This window comes from Dinoponera quadriceps, unplaced genomic scaffold (genome assembly GCF_001313825.1).
Source record: "Dinoponera quadriceps isolate SergipeBrazil2010 unplaced genomic scaffold, ASM131382v1 scaffold3289, whole genome shotgun sequence".
Taxonomy (NCBI): Eukaryota; Metazoa; Arthropoda; class Insecta; order Hymenoptera; family Formicidae; genus Dinoponera; species Dinoponera quadriceps.
This window is the reverse complement of record NW_014558238.1, coordinates 1,869,887-1,886,969: the sequence shown is the minus strand read 5'-3', so window position 1 is coordinate 1,886,969 and position 17,083 is coordinate 1,869,887. Positions and strand designations below refer to the sequence as shown.

At 40.6% G+C, this 17,083-nt stretch overlaps 2 protein-coding genes across 2 annotated transcripts; both read left to right on the top strand.

Annotated features, from left to right (window-relative positions):
* The first annotated feature begins 3,170 nt into the window (after positions 1-3,170).
* LOC106749701 lies at positions 3,171-5,610 on the top strand. The gene is made up of 2 exons (XM_014629393.1): positions 3,171-4,128; positions 5,279-5,610. The coding sequence occupies exons 1-2, from the start codon at positions 3,171-3,173 to the stop codon at positions 5,608-5,610; spliced, it is 1,290 nt and encodes a 429-aa protein (XP_014484879.1).
* A 675-nt stretch (positions 5,611-6,285) lies between these two features.
* On the top strand, positions 6,286-9,333 carry LOC106749700. Its single transcript, XM_014629392.1, has 5 exons — positions 6,286-6,440; positions 6,590-6,912; positions 7,141-7,393; positions 7,839-8,185; positions 8,363-9,333. The coding sequence occupies exons 1-5, from the start codon at positions 6,286-6,288 to the stop codon at positions 8,665-8,667; spliced, it is 1,383 nt and encodes a 460-aa protein (XP_014484878.1). The 3' UTR covers positions 8,668-9,333.
* Positions 9,334-17,083: the final 7,750 nt, after the last annotated feature.

Below are 17,083 nucleotides of genomic sequence, written 5' to 3'. Positions count from 1 at the left end.
TCGACATTCGTTATTTTATATATATTCACACTCTGTATAGTTTGAGTAGATGGTTTTACGAAAATAATTTGCTTTAATAATCAGTCGCGTTGGAAAATACCTTTTTATTGGAAAAATTTCCGTTGATTGGATTTATCTAGTCAAGCGTTTAGTCTGCGTATCGAACCGGAGTCGCTGAGGCGAATAGAAGTCTCGTCGGATCGTCTTTGTCTTATATATTGGCTCGTAAGGGTGGCTCTTATAAAGCGGAGCAATTATCCGGATAAAATACTCCACGAAATTTCCGTGATAAATTTCAGGCCGTAATAAGGGTGAGTCGCAAGTCATTTGGGCGACGATCAAGAGGGTGGGAGCGCGGGGGTATCGGGCTTCAATAGAAATTCTTTCGGAGCCCCTCTCTACGGCGCAGGCTACCATTTAATTTATACATTTGTCGCCAATTTCATTCGGCCTGGCTTCCGTCTTCCCCTTCAAGAACCTCCTTATCCGAAAGCTGATAATTACCAAACTAGGGAGCGTCGTGCAAATAAAGGCAGCGAAGAAGTTAACCGGGTAATGTACACGTCCTTTTCCAAAGATCTTTTTACAATCATTTCTGATGGTGGAATTACTACACCAAAATAACAATTAATTGTGATCTGATGTGTGACAAGCAATAAATTTCTCTGATACGCATATAGTGATATATTATTTTTTAATGAGAAAATGGCCTGAAAAAGTTAAATTATTGGATGTGCTGAAAATATTGACAAAAGTTTATAGGAAAGTTTGTGTGCAGTAAGAAATTACGATGCAATTACACTGAACCGTTGTCCGTAGGTTTGTGAAATAGTTAGAGAGTGGCTTAAGTAAATTTGGAATTTATAGCTCAATCTTAACTTCATAATGGCTTCCTGAGCGTAAAACTTTTATCAAGGATGTTACTCACATACGCGCCTACTTCGTAAGAAGTAGAATATAGACATTTATTAATGGCATGCTATTCTGTTTTTATTAATTATACGCCCAACTACACGTATCCTTTCATCGGTATCGATATTTACATACTTTTGAAATGTAACGATACGTTTACTCTTCTCTCTACATTGCAAAACCAAACCTCCTTTTACGGTTGCGAATAAAATACATTGTCAAAATAGCATATCTAATAAGACAGGGGCGTGTGTACAGGTGATCAACATGATGTAAAACCTCGACGTAATTAAGCTCTTGAGCTTAACCTCCTTAGAGGTTTTCCAAGGTACTGAGAAATTCCCGCATACCCGTCAACGTCTAATGAGGGGATTGTGGATGAAGTTTCAGATTGGCATGAGGCAATTAAGGAGGACCTATTTACCTCGAAATCTTAGAATATATATTAATAACGACGGTCCCTGTGTCACTAACACGCCAGTCATAATTAAGGCACATAAAAGCTGCAAATGCATACGTCTTTCGAAATATTTTCTTCCTACACCCTTTTCCTACATCTCCACTTTTGATTGATACCACTCAGAATCTAGAGAAAAAATGTGGCCTAAGGAGAAACATATGTAAAGTTTCTTTTTCTTTCATAAAATCACTGTGTTAGCACACAATTTCGTGCGATCGGATGGAGAATTTCTCGTAGAAAGAAATTTTGCGCGAAAGAACGTTCACTTTCGTCGCTCGCGCGTATGACGTGTCGTACTCGCAAGGATCCTGCCAACGAATATGCTAAAAGTCTACCACACGCGATAATTTTCTAAAACTAATTTATATTCATTATAATATTAGCCACGCGACGTCTCTCCGTGTAATTAGCTCAAGAATTTCCCGAGTCAGCGCGAAATTTCGCAAGATAAATTGCGCGAAATTCCTCTCAATAATCCATCGCCAGTGAACTCTTCGACGTTGAAGACTATCTCAATCCAAGACGAGGTAAGAAAGATCATACGAACAAAATGAAACTACCTCATCATCATTAGGACCTAATTACCGGAAGGCCTTAGACGCGGATGACATCGTTGACGAGCGGCCGAAGCGAGGCGCTAACTACCGCACGGCGACGCACGCGCTCGTCTTCACCCCCGCAGGTACGAGCAAGCCGGGTGCAAGCATCTTGAAGTGAGCTACGTCGGTCTAGGCGAAAGCTTATTAATGGGGTACCCGGGAGAGGACAGGGGAGCTTTCGCGGAACGACGACGAGGGAAGAACGGGTTGCGGCGGTGGATGCTGGCTGGATGGCTCGAGATAGAGGGTAGAAAAAAGTAACAGACTCCCCGCAAATAACCCCCACGGTGCTCGCAGTAGGCGTGTCCCGGCGAAGGGGTGATGGCAGGCTCCGGCCAACCAGGCTCCGCTGGCGACGCGCACCCCGGCCTTCCCTCGTCGAATGAAAAAATATTGACCGTATGAGGGGGTATTCTGCGGTCCATTTGGGGGTTGCGGAGGTGAAACGCAACGGTCGACTGATTGTCAGGGCGGGCGGGCGAGGAGGAGTACGAGGCGGCGGGTGAATACCCTCCTCGTCACGTACGGGATCATTAGCTGGATATCCTTGGTCCCGCTGGCCAACCCTATCCGATAGCGGTGATCCTCGTGCTTGACATCATTATCCTTGGATGCTCCGGAGCGCCAACGCGGTTCGACCATACCTCGTCGTAGGCGCCTTCGTAGTGCGGTACCGTCTCCTTCTCGCGCTCCTGCTGCCTCTTCGCTTACCTTATGTTGTTCATTTGTCTTTCGGCGAGTCCGTCGCTGAACGGTGGACGCGCTTGAAAAAAAGTGCGCGTTCTTTGCGGCGGAATGACGGTCGCACGAAGATGAGCGCGATCGTGTTGGTGATTTAATAACCCGATGTAGTGCGTCGCGAGGAACTATGGGTGATTATCTCTGCGATAGTGACGAATCAAACTGTTGATTATGGTGAAGAAGAAAAATTGATCGGCCGGTTGCTGTTTCCACGGGAAGGATCTCGCGACAATTTAATATCAAAGTCTTCGAGGAAATTCGATTATTCGCCGTGTTTTTCCGTCGCAAAATCGGCCGCGTGGTCTTTGAAAATTAATCGATACATTAGTATAGCGGAATAATTTGACGAGCGATTGACGTCAACGCTTTCCCGACGGTCAAATGCTCGGGCACTATTATTATTCGTAATATTAACGTGCGTCGAGCATCGAGGTGAAATTCTAGTTTTAAGTATTACAATGGAGACGAGCGATCCGTCGGGTAGACTAACGGCGGAAGACTTATCGGATTGCATAAGCGACAGCAGTCACTCGGAATCTCAATTAAGAGCGTTTCAAAGTTACGAGCGCATCAAGGAGCTGAATCTATCCATCGACAAAACCAAGGAAGATGCATCAACCGAGCCGAAGGACTTTCATCTTAGTCTCGATGGAAGCGGCGGCGGCGGCGGTGGTGGCAGGACGTCCTTGCGATTCGAGGAGTTCCCGTGTGAGAATTCGGCGAGAAACCTGACGATGCCATTGAACAAGGCCAAAGATTACGGTTACTCCGCCAATAATCTGAGCGAAATAAACTATCCGTTGGACCGCTCGAACGAGAGCGAGGAATCGGCAGATGCGGCGACGACGCTTTGCCGATCCAAAAATTCCCAAGCCAAGAACGTGCTGTTCAATCTGCGCGAGGCCAAGCAAAGGAGTCCTCACACATCGTTGTCCTCCTTGGACAGGTACAGCAAGGACCTCAACTTCGTGGTGGAGAAGGAGATGAAGGACTTTAGTCTGCTCAAAAACTACAGTCTTGATCGTATGAAGGAGTTCAATTTTTCTCTGGATAGAATGAGGGACAATCACATCAGCAGCTTGGCACTCGAAAGACTGCGCGGTGGCGCCGGGCTGCTGGAAAATCCGGGTATGCTGGAGCACAAGGAATTCAGGAACCTACAAGTGCAGCCCAGAAATCCCGATCTCGAGGCCATAGCTTTGGAACGCATGAGACGCTCGCATTTACTCGGTACGGAGCTGTCCGCGCAAAACCTATCGACGCAAGTGCCACATTCGCATTCCATCACGCACATGCAGCATTCTCAGCAACAGCAGCAGCAACAAGCCAAGTCCTTCACCATCGACGCAATTCTAGGCCTGAGGAATAATCAGCGCGAAAAGCGGAGTCAACAGCAACAGTACAGGAAACATCAAGGTATTTATCACGTTTAGTTCCACAGCTCGCTTAATGCTAGTTGCCGATGACTATATTCTCTCTGTTGGAATATAACTTAATACGATTTAAAAAGAAATGTCAATACAAATTGGCTCGTATTCTCTTTTATCGATAAAAGCCTTAAATGTGGCTTCTTAGCTAATCAGGTTTCCTAAGCCACTTTTAGAGGTATTTTTACCGATAAAAGAGAGTTCAAAATGCGGGCTATTGTTCTACCAGCAAATATCGTAAGAATAAGTTAGAAATATTAACCCTTTTAGTGCCGGGCGAAAAAGAGGTGCTTATGCGAAGATAACCGGCCGATTTTACTAGGATTTGGTAAAAGGCTCATAAAAACCAAACGAAAAGCAATATTTAAAAATTATTTATTTTAATTCTCTCGTAATGAAATTAGACTATTTATAACGTATTTTAAATTTATTTTGATAGAGATCTCTCGCAATGCGAATAGTAAAGCGCTACAAGGTGCGGGCCGATATATCGGCTCTGGCACTTCTCGCCGGTGTAGCAGGAACCGATATATCGGCTCCCGGCACTAAAAGGGTTAATAAACGGAAGAAACGTGGTTAAGATGTAAGTTTCATGATATTTCGAATTTGTGTGCGTATATGTCTGTATAGGTTTAAATTTACCAATTTATTATTTTCAATAAGTCACTCTGTGTAATTCGTTTCGGTTAAAAAACAAAAACCGAAACACTTCTATCGTGAATTGTATACACGTCCAGCGAAAACTCGCAACTGACTTCAGTTAAATTTCCGTTTTCTTTTAAACGCAAGTGTCAAATATCTAAATTTTCCACATCGGAAAAATGGTATTTAGAATCTCATAATTACATCCAAGGTACTTTATACGTTCGCTTTGTTATTGTATAATTATTCCTGCAGACTTTTCAGCTGATGCTCGATACATAGAGCAAATTTAACTCAATCGTAAAATATTAATTTTTTACGCATCTTTTAAACACAATATCTCTTTATGTTTTGCATAGGATTTTCATTTACTTTTGTCGTTATTTAAAATTATCTTCTTTTCGCAAAGAAAAGAGAGACATGTCTCAGCAACTACGTTTAGGTTATAAAACGCTGAAATGCTATCAAAAGAAACCCTTCGTTTCTTATGTTTACAGGTCAGGAAGGTTCGACGAAAAACAGTAGTTCGAGTTCTAGTTCCGGTGGGGGTGGTAAGGTGAAGAGGGTGCGAACGATCTTTACGGCAGAACAGCTGGAACGTTTAGAAGGTGAATTCGCACGTCAGCAATATATGGTGGGCCCCGAGAGACTGTACCTGGCTCACGCGCTTCGGTTGACGGAAGCACAAGTCAAGGTCTGGTTCCAGAATCGCCGTATCAAGTGGCGAAAACTGCATCACGAGCAACAAAGCCAAAGGGTGCATGAATTTCAGCGCTCATTAAACTCCTCATTGGAGCATGAAGACAGCAACGAGACTGACAAATGGTGAAGCAAGAATCTATTATCTATGCGTTTCTCGATCGTGACTCTTACTTCCTCCTATGCTTTTTTATATCTTTTATTTTGCCACGTACTAGAAATCGGGAAGTCATTTTAGTCGATATAGTTGCAAAAGAGATTTCAAACGTCAACTTGTCAATTGTCCCCGAAGAAGTATCGTTTTAGATAACTTCTTATAAATTGACCATGTCGTGTCTTTGTTTCTCCACTCTCATTTCTGTGCCAGTCATCTCGTTGTATTGTATCACGAGATTTCGTGCACTCTTTATGGAACATACATTGCGAGTCGTATAACGGAAGATTATATATTTCTAAAAAATAACGATCTTGATTCTACCGAAGTGAGTTTCTTACTTTGTAAATATTTCTTTAATATCTTAGTTTAAAGCTGTGAAAAGAAACCGATATGTTCAACGTTTTGACGTGTTTCTAAGAACTTTTAAGCTATTGTGAACAACAAATTGCCGTCGTAAGAAGTGCAAGTTATATTTGAACTCTGATTTCAACGTTTCAAAAGACGTATTAAACTATAACAAAAAGAAAAGTTGTGTCAAAGGTAAATGTAAATAGGTATGTAATAAACGATAAGGAATAAAATTTGACGAAAGTGGAGTGCAAAGTATAAAAGTCTCGAAGAGATTAAGTGGTAACACATTTTTGGAGAATGGATCAAACTGGAAGAAATAAGACAAAGTACAATTCCCCACATTCGTCCACTACATGGTCTACTAAACAAACTGCTGATGCTAGAGTTTCGCCTGACCCTTGTTGGAAGTATGCTCAAAGAAGTAATCAAGATGCCACTGATAAAAACACCAGGTAAATCAAATTCTTGTAAAAAAAATATATAAAATTTGATTAAGAAAAGAAAAAGCTTTATTTGGTCAAGGAAACGAACTTTATGTTAACGAACATACAGATGATAGTATTTAACGAAAATAATTGAGAGGCAATTGCATAATTTTTAGACGCCATCAGATCTCTATGGCGGAACCAACAGTAAATTATTATCCCATCGAGAATTCTTACAAGAATGTGAAACATCACAATCATCCGTGTTCGACATACCCAAAACATTCTTCCGCTCTTCGCACGGAGACGTCACATCGATATCAACAAACTAGCGCGAAATCCAGCAGAAACAAAGATTACGCTAACAACGCCGCTGTCATGAAAAAAGATCGGTTTAAGAACCAAGAGGACGAGAACAATGCAGTATATGTTGACGATGAATTAGGAAATTATACGGAAGACAATTTAGAGGACGACGCTGAAGAGGAAGTTACGGAGAGTAAGTATTTATTTGACATTTCCTTCTTATTTTTGCACGGGGCTTTGTATTATTAAAAAAATTGGATATTAACAGTAACGCTGGAAGTTTTTAAGAAGTAGACAAAGTATGAAAGAGGCAGAGAAACAATGATTTTTTAAATACACGCATAGATGCGTGCTCAAAAAATCATTGTATGTGTGTGCTTGACTTTTATGTTTAATTAATTAAAGTAAAATGTAACTATAGCGGGAAATGATCAAGAGAGGGCCGTTGAATCTCTCGATAAGGAGTATGATGAACAAGAGGTGGACGACGAGATAGACGAAGAATCTGATGTGCCCGCCGAACCGCAAACAATGCAACGAGATGCAGCCAAAAAAGAGGCGTTACTGCGAGCGCAGCAACGATTGCGAACAATTAATCATCAACAAGATCCGCATAGGATTCATTACCGTCAACATTCACCGAGACTGCATCAAGCTCATACTTTGGCAACAAGGTTCGTAAATGTAAAAAATGTAAATTATCACACACGTGTAAATGATTATATCTCGAACGATCGTCCTCCGGTCGTCTCAATTAGAGGGACTAGGAATTCTCGTGATATCTATCCGCAAATGGAAAATTCATACAAATACGTTTCATTATACTTCTTTGCTTCATTTAATTCGCTCAGTTCCGATTAATTCTCAATTTGTGCTACTTTAATTGTTCTACGGCGTGAACAGTCCATTCACAGCTAATGAAGAACTAAATGGATCGTACACGACAAAGTAGCATGAATCAGAAACTAGAGGCATGAACGCACATTAACGGCGCGTACGTAGTAATTAAACGGCTCCATGTTAAATTATCTGTATTATGCTTTCGGTTCGATATTCTCTTTAATCGCGCACGTTCTGTCATCGATGTGCCGAATTTCTGTGAGGTGATCGTGTGATTAGGTACTACAACATACCCGATCACGATATCCACGAAGCGTTGTCGGAGGAGGATCTGTACGTCGCGGAGGCATTGAAAAGTCCTCCGCGGAGATCATCAGCGGGCTATCATCAAAATTGGATTCCGTCGAGGAGTTCGGCCGATCGATATGACACGACGACCACGCCGACTCAGCTGAGTCGCCGAGCACGGCCGAGGCCGGAATCGAAGTCCTTTATGGAGGTAGAATTCGCCGACAGAAGGAAGTGCAGCCGTTGCGGCAGTATTTCGATCAGGAAGCCACCGAGTTCGAGGAGAAATAACTATAAATTTCAGGATACCTCTGCTTTTCCGACTAAGGGACGTTTTGGTGAGCGAAGTTACCGTGAAATAATGAGAGTAATTCAATCGCGTTGAAATACAATTGTAATTAAGAGAATTATTTCTTTTAATTAGTTGCATAATTATAATTTCCACGTTCAATGTTATCGCCTTAGATGAAACAAAGAACATTATAATATCTTACGTTATGATGTACTTCTTTCAGGCGACGATGCCGAGATTCTCGATCAGTTTTGGTGCGGTCATTGCAAGCCGAGGCATTATGTTGAAGAAAGTATGAGACCTAGTGAAATTCCATCACCGGCTTTGTACACCATGAAATCGAGACGCTCCAGGGACACCGGCACACCAATGCACGAAACATTGGAGGGGAAATGTGCGATGGACGAGTTATCGCATGGATACACGCGAATTCCTCTCAGATATGCCAAAGACACTGTCTTACGCGACAGAATCAGACAGCAGTCAGTACAGAGCCCAACTAAGACGACCGTTCGTTACGATTCTTAAACAAAAAATTGAGAAGATTGACGTTATACGGATGAAATATGTAAATTTTCTTACTGCGGATAAGCTGTCTTCAAACAAGATTCACGCGAAACTTCAAGCAAGAATTGAAAACTCGTTTTGTTCGACAATAACAACCTCCGAAATGAAATTTTGTATCCTGATTTTAGAAATGCCCAGTTGCACGTGAACATATAATATTAACCGGTCAGAAAAGTCTTTAAAGAGAATGTCAGGTATCCTTTTGTGCTTCACAAAGAAAAAAGATATTTACGCGCGAGCGAAGATTTCCGGAATATGAAAATTGTTACTTTGAGACTACCTTTCATTGAATCGTAGTGTTAGATACTTCGAATGACGAGGAGCCTAAAGAGATCCGTAGAAATAAAAATTATCGAGAGATGATACAGTAGACCCATACATAACGAGAGATGACATTACAATGTAACAATCACAAATGCTACGGTAATACTCTTATTCACAGTCATTTCCCTCCTACCGGTTGTCCAACATATATTTTTGTAACTGTCTTTCTCGAATCGTGTAGATGTACTCTGTGTACCATGATAAGAAAATTATGCTGTGACGGCACGAGAAATTAGTCGCGAGTGTACATAAGAAGGAAAAATAATAGGTAAACGAGCAAAACAAATAGAGCTAAAGCGATTTAACGTCCTCTTTCTCATTGTAATTTCAAGGAGGTAAACTTCACTTTAAAGAAATGACTTTTGGCACTGGCGCACAAAATCGATTGTAAATACGTGATACTATTACATAATTAATTATACGATAGACGTACGCGTACATGTTAAACGGAGAATAAAACTCTCAGTCTGTACATTCAACATAACTGGTCTGTGTTTAATTGAACCCAAATTAAAATCCATATTTAAATTGGTATTCTTTGTAATTAATTCGGTAAAGTTGTGACCGCTATCAAGACATAACATACGCGTTGCAAAGGAAATAATTTACCAAAAGAAGGCAATTTAATATTATTATAAAATTTAGAAGCAAAATAGAGCGATTATGAATTTATCGAAATCTCTCGCGATTAAGAGAGATGAATGGTATTTGAAATTTCTCGGTAAATAAATATAGACGGGAAGAAATGTCTTATGCGGATTTTCAAACGATTTTTCCTCCGCTCGCGGTTAAAATCGCAAGGTGTGCGGCTTTTCACGTCGGGAGCTACTAGCTAGGCACAAAGGGAAAGCTTCGACTGAAGCTTTTGTTTAAACATTAATAACGCTCGGGAACTTTGTCGCACGCAACGCTGGGAGCGTACGCTTTGTTCAATTAAACTTAATATCTTTATTATATCAGCGTACTAAAAGCGGATGTTATTTATTGCAACAGAGATGTGGTATCGGGAATTTCATAAAACATAATTGAATATTTCGTGCAATAAACAGATCGTGCGGCTACACGGAGAAAGATATATAAACAGATTTTGGAATTTGCACGCAGCACGTTTTGATATCGTGCCGTGCAAAATGTATAATTGTTAAATTTATAATATATATAGTGATTCTCGATACTGCGGTATTAATATCGTCTTGCTGCGAGATATGCGAAAGACTATTAATGCACACGTAAATTGCATCACGTGTACCATTATTCCAAATAAAAATTTGACACGGATGATGGTTAGTAACTAATATTCGCTCGTTACGCGCGAAAGCCTCATTGTCGCCGTGATAAATTAGCATACGACCCACGTCAAAGCATCACAAAAAGCCCTTGATGCACAATCATGTAGACTTCGCCATCACGGAGAGGTACGGAGAAAGGTATCCATCAAAACGTTTATTCGTAATACACCATCTCTCATATCGCAAATTTCATTTATTCGATATCAATTAATACGGTTATTATACATCACTATTACGTTCTTTCATAATTATCATCGTAGCGTTATCGTGTATATTTTAAGTCGTTAAATCATGACTTCTTGTTGTAATATAATCCCGTTACAACAACGGCATTGAATTATTTTAATTTTTCGCATGTTTTTACTCTCGCCTCCTCTCTTTCTCTCGAATGAACTAATAATTTACAAAATTCCTCGAAATCGGCCGATCGTCGCACAAAAAGGCTCATGCGTAGATAAAGCCACGCGATCGGATCGAAATCGTCACTGGGCGAAAGGGAAGAACGAAAGCGAGATGAGCCTCGATATCTCGCGCTACAGCCCCTGCTGCGAGATGTAAGCTCCGCCTATCCCTCGGTTACAACGGGACTTGCAAGAGCCGTGCAACCCCCACCTTCCGGTGGAGGATATCCCAACCCCTGCTCCATCGTCGTTGGCATCCGCGGCATTCCAATTAGCTCGCGAATCAAAAGAGCCCCACTGCCTTTGTGGGGTCTCACCCTACCCCCGGTAAACTCGCTCGATCTCTCTCTATCGCCCTATCTCGTTAACCGCCTCCTCTCTGTCCGTCTATCTATCCGCCTTGCTATCTGCTTTATCGCACTTTCTATATATTTATCTTTCTGTCTAAATCACTACGCTCACATATACGTGTCCTTCACGCAGTACTTTACACGCGGTGCACGGAGCTTTCATTAGTTGCGTGTGCTCGTAATATATCGCATCGCGTATTTTAACTGGCTAACTGGTTGTTCAATACCACACACTGCGCGCATATATTTAAAGTATTCGGTAGTGAGTTATATTTATGCCTAATGCGGAAACCGCACTTGAAATCATTGTAGCGCGAGAGAACTCGAGATAGAGATATTTTATACCACATGCTACGCAATCGAGATATGAATGTACATTTTGTTCCTTTGACATCAAGATTCGTTTACGGTTCTATAAAAAAGAAAAAAATTACAAAAAACTGTGCACGAATCTGACGATTAGGTTCACTCTACGAATTTTCCCAAGTTACGCGATCGATCATTTATTTTCCCCTCGTTTTACCAAATTATTTTTCCCACCCACTCTCGACGTTGGGTGTAAATAAATAATAAAAGGGATCTCTTTCGTGCCATTCTTTTTACCGTACATTGTGCACTTGGTCTCTCGTTTTTCTTTGCATCTCTTCCCTTTCTTGTCCTCTCTCTCTCTCTCTCTCTCTCTCTTCGTTCGTTGCTATCCCGCGCTTATTTGTTGCTCTTTTTACCGTTCTTCCTCTACCGCTGAATCGTTCTCTCTTCCTCTGTGCTGTACGCGCACTGGCTTTTTACGTGGAATAAAACCAAGCAACGGGAAAGAGCGGCAATTACGAGAGGACGAAGGATGGTGGATGGGATTAACCGCAGTTTTAATCGTGAACCCTCTTCTTTGGCGGACGGGATTTATATAAACGCGTGAGCACTTTGGCGAAACGACCAAATTACGTTGCTCGTCCATCCTTAACTAGCGAGCGAATCTTTGTAGACATGCCGGACATATTGTAATACGTTCATAATCAATTATTTTATGAAATATGAACGATCGAAAAATATAAATATTTGCAAATAATATAATGCAATTGAATTCGTATATGTTAGAATGAGGTTCTTTGCATAATAATAACAAGTCTGAAATATCAAGGAAAAGGACAAACCATATATTTTTCGAAATATGCAAATATATTGTGCACTATGCAAGCTTTACACATGTATATACTTCAATATCACATACGTCGAGCCAAATGTTAAGTGCAAAAAAATACGTAGGATTTGAAAGGCGCTATTTCAAAGATTCCAAGAGCGCAATATGGCTGGAGTATATTTCAAGACATTCAGAAATATGGCGGAGCGGATTTCAATATCCCGGCAGGTCGAGTGACAAATTGGTATTGCAAAGCGACTCTCGACGTTTCCCTCGGCCTTCCGCGTTTTTACTCAAACGGGCATCCATATACACCAGTCGCTCGGAGTAATTGAAATCGGAGGAAATCGCTCGTGGTGTTTCCCCCGACTCGGCCACGACGGAGCGCAACGCAAATTTTATTACGGCGCGCCTCTATCCACTTCGTTAGATGCCACTTTGTTTATCATTCGCGGATATTAAAATCGTCGGTATGATGTGAGTGTGTATCCGGCGTCGTTTCACCATTTGTATGCGGTCTGTACAGGCACATCAGCGGTTATCTAAATTCCCATATTTCCGCAACTCGTGCGTGTTTCTTTCTCCGAATATTTGTTTCAGAGAAATCTAAATTTAGGCTGATTGAAACACTGAAATCATATATTATCTAATTAATTTTGCACTACAACATATATGCTAAATTTGAAATTTCAAATTCTTTCACGTATAATCAAAGATTCGCAAAATTCATTGTACATTTTACAAGTAGTATTATTAAATTTAATTAAAAAAAGGTATTGGATAAACGTTCTAATTGAACTTGACAAAAAAAGTAGAATTTTATTGAAGTGACAAAAAAAATATACACTTTGTAAGATAGCGTTAATAGCAGCGACGGTGTAGTGCACTCGAAAAAAAATTGAAGTGACGTGAGGGCAGCAATCGTGCATAATGCGAGTTCCCGGTCAGGATCAAAGAGCATTCCACCGCTCGAAATACGCAAGCAATCTTCACTTTATAAGTTAGGTTGATATCAAACGCGCAATCTCTGGAATCTGCAATTTGCATATGCGAGTACGCACTAATATTAATGATGAAATCAGGCTGCGAAATTAATGGTTCCGACGAAGAATTGGACAGTACATTTCTGAGTGCCTTAATAAAAAAAAAAAATTATGACAGCGTAAAATGCTGTATATGTAAAAATACATGTATATGTAATGTACGAAAATCTAATTAATAAAGAAATCCATTTTTAATTAAATCTTAATTTCAACGACGACTAACAGTGCAATTAGAGAGAGTTAAGGTTCTTTGCAAAATAGCTCAGAGGTTACAGAAATCTCGAACGTTTCGCTTCAGCAGCATCCAATTAACGTTGCGGACGCGACAAGCGGTCGAGTATAATTTATTACGCGGTGAAACGACTGGTCGCGACTGATTGCAATATTCTTCCCAGATGTCTCGCATCGGCCAACGGCATGAGGGATGCCCGTGTTATTAAGGGGCGAGAAACGTGGAAATATTTTCGTAACGATTACCGTCGTAGCCACGCGGCTACACCTGCGCATACGCAGCCATCACTATTGTTGCATTATAACTTTCGATAATCATCCTCATACGCGCGCACGACAAACTTCAATAACGACGATTTGTTTTAATAACGCTATCTCATCCGTGCATTAACTAGCAGTGGATACGAACAATCTCGCGAACACACATGTTGCATCAGTTTGAATTTACTCGGATAATGTGTGTATATAACACAATTTTCCACATAAAATAATTTTAGCAGATGCGTTTGACTCGAATTGAAAAGTTCCGCTGAATAATACCGCATAATGTGTTTCAAATTTCAGGATAACGCGATGATTATTGGGGACAATAATAAAGTTATTGAGTAATTTCACGAGCATGTGGAAATTGTTTGTATTGACGGGCATGTAATCCGTCGATTTGAACATCAAAGTGCAATAAAGGCGCTTTTATGCGCGCGGTCAAAGTGGTACTTGTGTCGAATTTTGTTCAGCTTTTCATGGAAATTAAAACGTCCCGTCAAAATCGTTGGAAAAATTGATATAAAAAATAATATGATATTTTATACGAATGTCCGCGACTATTTGCGACTGATTGGCTGCGTATCGGACGACCGGTCGATACCCTTTTTGCGCATTGCGCCACAAATATTTATAACTCGCGTCCGTGCGCGGCGGTGGCTAATCGAGATTTAGGGATGCTCGGCCACTCGACTAAACAGGGGTCGCGTCGTATGTTCGTAGCCGTCACTAATCATGACCACGAATATACATGCCGTAAAAAGCATAACCGCTATGCAGGACGAACGACGGAAGGGGAATGTACGCCCGAGGGGCTGCGTACAGGTCGCATTCATAACATCAGACGGGGTAATAAAAGTCAGCACCCTGCCCGCGCCGCTTTCTACGCCGCCCTCGTTCTGCCTGGATACCCAGAAGAACGTGGGGGCGTGGAGATGCGTAGGTGAGTCAAAAAAGCCAAGAGAGGGAGAGAAAGAAAGAGAGGAACGCTGTGGCTCGTATTGTTCGCCCAGGCATGTGGCATATTCGCGAAAACGTCGCGTTGCACGTATATGTACATACGTGATATTTGATATGTTCAGATAATACGTCAACTGGAGAATTTCGTGGAATTTTACGATTCGAAGAACAAATACTTTGTTGAAATGGAAATACACTTTATCGTATAATTATGCACTATGTGTAAAGTGTCATTTAATTTTGTGAGATAAACGGTATTTCTTGATTTACATGATAACAATGTGTATCTAAGTAGCGGACAACTTTTTTCCATGAAACTTTACGAAGAATTCTGGTTGAACACGCAACCAACGTTTTTATGAGTACCTTATAAAATGCTGACGGATACTTTGTAAATTTTATTAAAGTGGACGGTAAATGGTAGGTTGTTTACTCTTTATGTATTGTTACAATAATCATACTAAGTTATGGAGACTCAGATGTTTATAAAAGGAATATTTGGATTAAAATATTTAAACGAACAATTCGCACGATTATATTTTCTTCTCTAAAGCAGATTCTTCAAAAGCTAAAAATAAAGCCCCTGACGGAGTCGATGTTCAAAGGGTCGCAGGACCCGCTAACGCGACCAGTTAGAGAGACGATGATCGTGTCTCCGACAGAGTCACTTTGCCCCCAAATATAATCCCCCCGTTGTAAACCACTCCAGGGGCCACCCTTTCCAGTCAGGTCAAGTGTTTTCTCCCACTAACACGCGTAGCTCTGTACATCCGAAGGGTGCCATCGAAAGAATCGCAACTATTTCATTTTGGGACAGATTAGACAGATTAGCGGGCAAGGATGTGCAACCGAGGGCTATTTAGCGATGTCATCTGTGACGCGGCGTCATGGGGTCAAAGAATATTATTTTTTGGCCGATCCCACGTGCGTCGTCGTTTCATATATGAACTATGCACGTGTGGATTCAAGATTGTAATATCAAATCCCCTTTGAAATTAATATCCGAATAAACGTGCGTTCTTGAACTTTTCTGTTTATTTTATTAATCCTTTCTCAAGAAAATACGACGAAATTAATAAACCTGTTGATAAACCGGTATCGTCAGAGGGGAGATGAATTTTCAAAGGGTTAAAGCTTGGCATCTAAACGATGGGCGAATCTTTAATACTTGTATCACATGTTGCTAATTACGTCGCTCTTTGAAGTCTTAATACCTTCACCTTTGCTCCAGCTCGTGCCAAAAAGGATTAAATCGAAAATCGGATTTCAGTGTTTAATCTTTCGCTACATGAGCCTGCGGAAATTAAAGCACGTTGATTAAAGTAATTCTCGATTAATGAGGCTTTACCTTACGCAACGAACGTTATTCTATCGCACTGAAATATCACGAATGTATCGTACTAGAGAAAATAATTTTTTAACTATGAATGCATCTTCGCAAGTACTGTATCTATACTATTTGTGATACTTTTATATTTTAAATTAATGTTAATATTTATACAATTTCATGTCATTATTATGCATTTGATCAATGTTATTGTAGATTGAGATAGCACAAGCCTGGACAGCCAAAGGTCTCTCCGAGACCAGATTAAGCCGACAACTACTGAAATAGAGACCGTTGTTACCTACAATCGCTAAGTTATGTTTTTATTATCTGTTACTTTTGATTACACATCTTTACACAAATATGTTTCTCTCATGTTTTCTTAAAATTCGATAAAAATAGTCGCCGCGTTGTAAGTGCACATGCAATGAGCAGGAACATTAATCGATTTTTCTCATCACTTCACGTATAATAGTATTAAGTTATGGCTAAAGAAAAGTGGATCTAAACATAAAATATGAATCAGCAGTCTTTAACACTGAGGGCTAGTGTTCGCAAGCGTTAGTTACAGAGGAACATTAATTTATTAATTTGTATGCCCCATTCCCAAAGTATTAGGGTAACTTTCATCAATCTCGGTCAACTCAACGAAATTGACCAATCGCTTTGGCCAATTAGTTAAACTGATCGATACGATTGGTCAGTTCCGTTGAATTAACCATCGGTTGATTGAATTGAGTGGAAGTCACCCGTGTTAGCGGCAACTCTACATTCACGTTCACCTGTTAGAACCTTGTCCATAACGACTTTTCGACTCTACCGGTAACAAGATAAATTGATTGAAAAACTTCTCTGATATATATATATATATATATATAGGAAACAGATTCCAATATCATATTTAATCGTATTTTTAAGATGATAATCATATCGGAATGACGTTTAGATCAATTGTGTGTCAATAATCGGTTGTCGTGTATACGTACGGTCTTCGCTGATGGTCGACTGATGTTCATACAGATACAAACATTAACGCCATCTTGTGTTCCTGCT